The sequence below is a fragment of the Zingiber officinale genome, chromosome 4A, assembly GCF_018446385.1.
Source record: "Zingiber officinale cultivar Zhangliang chromosome 4A, Zo_v1.1, whole genome shotgun sequence".
Taxonomy (NCBI): domain Eukaryota; kingdom Viridiplantae; phylum Streptophyta; class Magnoliopsida; order Zingiberales; family Zingiberaceae; genus Zingiber; species Zingiber officinale.
The window spans coordinates 155,003,607-155,008,123 of NC_055992.1; the positions used below are offsets into that span (position 1 = coordinate 155,003,607).

The 4,517-nt window shown below is 34.8% G+C and overlaps 1 protein-coding gene across 5 annotated transcripts; it reads right to left on the bottom strand.

Annotated features, from left to right (window-relative positions):
- Positions 1-636: 636 nt before the first annotated feature.
- On the bottom strand, positions 637-4,029 carry LOC121971783 (probable ubiquitin-conjugating enzyme E2 37). 5 transcript variants are annotated; one of them, XR_006109237.1, is made up of 6 exons: positions 2,375-4,029; positions 2,235-2,268; positions 2,021-2,126; positions 1,290-1,388; positions 1,093-1,213; positions 637-957 (listed from the first exon to the last, which is right to left on the bottom strand). XR_006109237.1 is itself a non-coding variant. In XM_042523219.1 (4 exons), exons 1-4 carry the CDS (start codon positions 2,514-2,516, stop codon positions 736-738), a joined length of 504 nt encoding a protein of 167 aa, XP_042379153.1. In that variant the 5' UTR covers positions 2,517-4,029; the 3' UTR covers positions 637-735. The 5 variants fall into 5 exon arrangements, 2 of the variants coding, with proteins under 2 accessions (XP_042379153.1, XP_042379152.1); XR_006109238.1 differs by having other exon boundaries at positions 2,235-2,286; XR_006109236.1 differs by having other exon boundaries at positions 2,021-2,268.
- Positions 4,030-4,517: the final 488 nt, after the last annotated feature.

A 4,517-nucleotide genomic window follows, 5' to 3' on the forward strand; every position in this document is an offset into this window, starting at 1 on the left:
AGATTCTAGCTAAAAAGGAAGATTAAATAAATTTACATCTTTTGATGTTATTCATTGGTCGACTCATTTCTATTATGTATAAAAATGAATGTGAATATTGAATATGGAACATGCTCTTGACAAATAGTCATTATAAGGAATTAGAGATGTTCATATTGATGTAAATGAAGATTATTTAATCTGGATAAAAAGCAAGACATGAAAATCTCCAAGATAATGGCTATGTGCCACTGAAAGATTAGATGTTTTCTGGATAACGGATATGTTCCGCCAGAAGAGAGACTATGTGTCATTACGAGAGTGTCTCTAATTCATTTGGAAGAATGACTAAGTAAAGTGTAACAACTTTATTAGCAAGAAGGGGAAGAGACCTTCTACACCTATATATAAGGTCGTCCAAGCAACCTAAGGTGAGATGAAGATAAGAGAGAAAGGAATAGAGGACTTGCTATGTGCGAATTTTTGGGCAAAGTCAAAGAGAATGGATTCGTCTCATATGAAAGGTCTCTGTGCAAGGTTCGTCCATATGCACAAGATTAAAAGAGGCATGAAGAACATTCAAGATTGATCTGTCCAATCTCGCAAGAGAGATTTGGTTTGTGAACCATGAAGAGCTTTCCGATTCTGTGATCGTTCTTCCGTCAACAAGTTTTACCGGTGCCGATTGCAAATCTACGGAAGGTCACTGTAAGTGTTTACAATTTTCGTGTTTACTGTTTTTTATACTTAGAACTATCAATAAAGCTTCCTCCTCATACTGCCACTCTGTTTGGCTGGCATATCTAATATCTCATTATTCAGTACAATAACCTCCTTTTCAGCATTGTCGTTCATTCCAGATGGCATAACTGGTGTTGTTGTCAGTTTTGTAAATGATAGGCGAAGTTTCTTTCTCATCCTGTCCCTCCCTTGGTCTGAATTTTCTGGAACTAAACCTCCATGAGCTTCTAAAGGTACCTGTAAGGTTGAGCAGGTTGGAATCAAAAAGCAGAAGCAATTCTCTAAATCACGATTATAACTAATTGCTCCCAACTTCTGTTCTATTAGACTACGGGAATCAATAGGAAAGCATTAATGGATGATATCTACTACCATATTTAGGCTTGTTGAAACAGCATGATTTTCAATTTTCCCAGCAATGTCAGGATTAGTGAATCTCTCGGTCCATGTTCTGGCCTTCTGTTCAAATACATGCCTATTGTACTACTACTCCCTGCTCCGGAAGGAAAAAGTGGCCAAGTAAAGAATCATGATCGTATTTAGCCATGGTAATAATCTGTAGCACTTACAATTTCAGCCATTAAGGCATCATCTGGGTTAGGCTCACTCAGTAGCAAACGAATGCTAGTTAAAATAGTTGAGATGTTCATTGATGGTTGCCATGCACCCTGTGGTTGTGTAGCATCACGAAAATGTTAAAGGGAACAAAAAATGAAAGAAGGCTGTGCATCATCATCCAGATAATGAAGCAATCGTCCTCATAAACCAACCAAAAGAGATTCTCTATAAATTTCTTCAAATTTCCCAACATAAACCAAGGAATACCTATCTTATTCTCTATTCCCTATAAATTTTCATAGAATAACTATTAATGTACTTGGTTACAAAATCAGAAGCATCAAATTGCCATAAAAAAATGTTATTCCCTAATCATCCTTAGATATTTCTTGTTTCATTCCAAGGACTGCATATCTTTATTCTTTTCTCTAAAGAATGGCTACTCGTACTTCATTTAATTATCTAAAAAATATGCATTTTAACAAGATAAGGCAAGCTGAAATAACCATGATGATTGAACATGAAATATTGGAGTGAGCTATGCGAGGTAGATTTTGTGAGAAAAAAAGGCATAGATTGGGAAAACCAACTGATACTTCATGCACTTGTGATTTGTGAATGTCTAGATAACATTAACGTATCCATGAAGGCGTAACTATGGAACTAAATTAAAGCTTCCGGAAGCAGAAATATTCATGTTATTGCTCATCTTAAGCAAATAGTCTACAACTGAATCATTTACCTTTGGCGGTAAATTAAGAATATCAAGACAAATACGCCCTCCATTGTCAATGTTGGGATGGTAAATTGGTGTAACAAAGGTGACATTAGGTGGCTGAAATGGATATCTGCATATGAAAACTCCAAGTCTATTAGTAAAGTTTATAAGATAGGCTAGTATAAGAAAGAAGAAAAGTATTTCTAAAGATTCCAAAGAAAACAAAACTACTAGCAACCTTTCAGGGATTTGGATCTTCACAATGAAAATGCCTTTAGAATATACAGTTTCTTCAGGTCCCTCAATGCCAGTATTCAAAAGCTAAGTCGGCAAATAAATACTAAACAAGAACCAATTGTCATTTTATATGAAACTTACAGGACTCAATGGTAAGCAGTGAAAGAGATGATTGGTTCTGATTATCAGAAAGTGAAGGAAACGAAACGCCTGGAGGTGGGTCAGTCATGAGCAGCTTAAGTTCTTTCTGCAGTCTCAGATTCAACCTTGCAGCTAGTGCCATTTTTAGCAGCTTAAGAAAAACTCAACCTTTTATGACCCACAAAAAGTAGGAAAAGAATATCAAATTTAATGCATCAAATGAAAACTTATGGAGATCCCAATATGATATTAGGTTGAAAGCTCTTAAAACCACCAGTGCCTGTCCCAAGACAATGTGAAAAAGGTTAAAGTTACATGAGAGTGTCAAAATTGTCTAACTGATGCAGTTTGAGGATTGGAATCAATTTAAAATAATTTTTAAGAGTTGTTAAAAGTTTATTATAATTTTTTCAAGGTAAATTTAGACTTTTAAAAGTAGGTTATGATTTTAGAGATCAGTTAGACTTTTTTGGTGACTTGGTTTTATTTTGAATATATAAAGATCTCATGTATTTAATATTTTCCTCTACTATGGGTTGAGTTGTGTGAGATTTTGTGGTGCGATTTTTGATGTTGCATCAGTAACTTTATAAACATGGATTTAATTATCTTTTTGGTAAGATTAGATCATAATTAGTTGTGATATAAAAGCATATAGAGCATAGGAATAAGATTTTTGTAGTCAACTCCAAGCTTGGTGATGATGAACATGATAATGACGAGTTTGGAAGCTCCTATCATTATGATAAAGGATGAAGATTCAGTATCGTGGATAAGAAACTCAACAAAAAACCATTTTTAATTGCTTAAGATAACAACTAAAAGAAGTAATATCTTGATAGTCTTAAACAAGACCTCAGGGCGTAGCACAGCTGGGGGCGCATGGTTTCGTGGCCGAGAGGTCCAGGTTCGATCCTCGAGGTGTCATTGCCTGGGGTTAGCGTCCCGGCCATGCACTTTCAACTGTGTACCTGCATTTCCCTACTTTAACCCTAGAAAACCTTTACGAGCAGTAATCTTGTGTGTTGGCCACACCGGTTCTAAATTTGTAAAGCATATTTACTCCTATATGGGAGAAGTTTACATTTTGGCCGCTTTAAACAATAGAGATCTAACATAGGGCATGGTGATATTGTCTATAATACCTGTATAGATTTACATTGATCAAATATGAATGCACATGTACAGATATAAAATCAAATATAATAATATAATCCATACAATATGTGAAGTTCATCAACATCCAGAAGATCATAGCATATGTATCTATCGCATAATGTTTTCTTTTCAAAAACAATGACTTAGGGTTTTTGCAATGATGTCAAAATATTTAAAAGGACAATGACTAGTTACATTCTGTAAAGATGAAGTGATCAAATCAATAGACCAAAGATTAAACGCATAATAATCCCGCAGCAATTCAGATCTTGGGTTACAAGGGAAAAAAAGAGAGACCATGGTGAAGTGATCTCGACGGAGAAGGACAACGTATAATAGGCGGGGGAAGAAGGCGGAGACAAGGAAGAAACAAACGAACAGGAGAAAAGGGGACAGTTATCACTTCTTCTGTTGAGCGACCCAGCCGCCGATCGCCGGCTGTCGCCGGAGAACCAGGAGCTCCATCGGGGAGAGGGATAAATCGATAGGGCTCGAGGTACACTTGGGAGGGAAGCCAAAAATGGTTAAATAAACATAACAATAAATTTTTAAAATATCAATATAATCCACATAAAATTATATATATATATATATATATATAATTGATTTTGACGTTAAAAAATATAATAAAAAGGCGAATATACTAGTTTATGGGTTATATTTATGGTTTTTATACTCCGCAGCGAGAAACAAATTAAGAAGAAAATAAGGTAAGATTTTTTTAGCACTCCTCTCTAATAAAAAAAACAGAGTCGACATATTTGAAAAAGGATTTTTTTTTTTCATATTTTTGCATAGAATATAAGAATCTATGAAAATATATTGAAAATGATTACTAACATTAAGTGAGTTAAATTTTATGATGTTTAAGTTTATTTGATAAGATAATTTAAATATCATGGGACTGTGTCGAATATCTATAACTCATCTATAAATGGTTGATTTTAGATCTAGAGAGGGGAGCTCGATTGGGGAGTCATCCAAA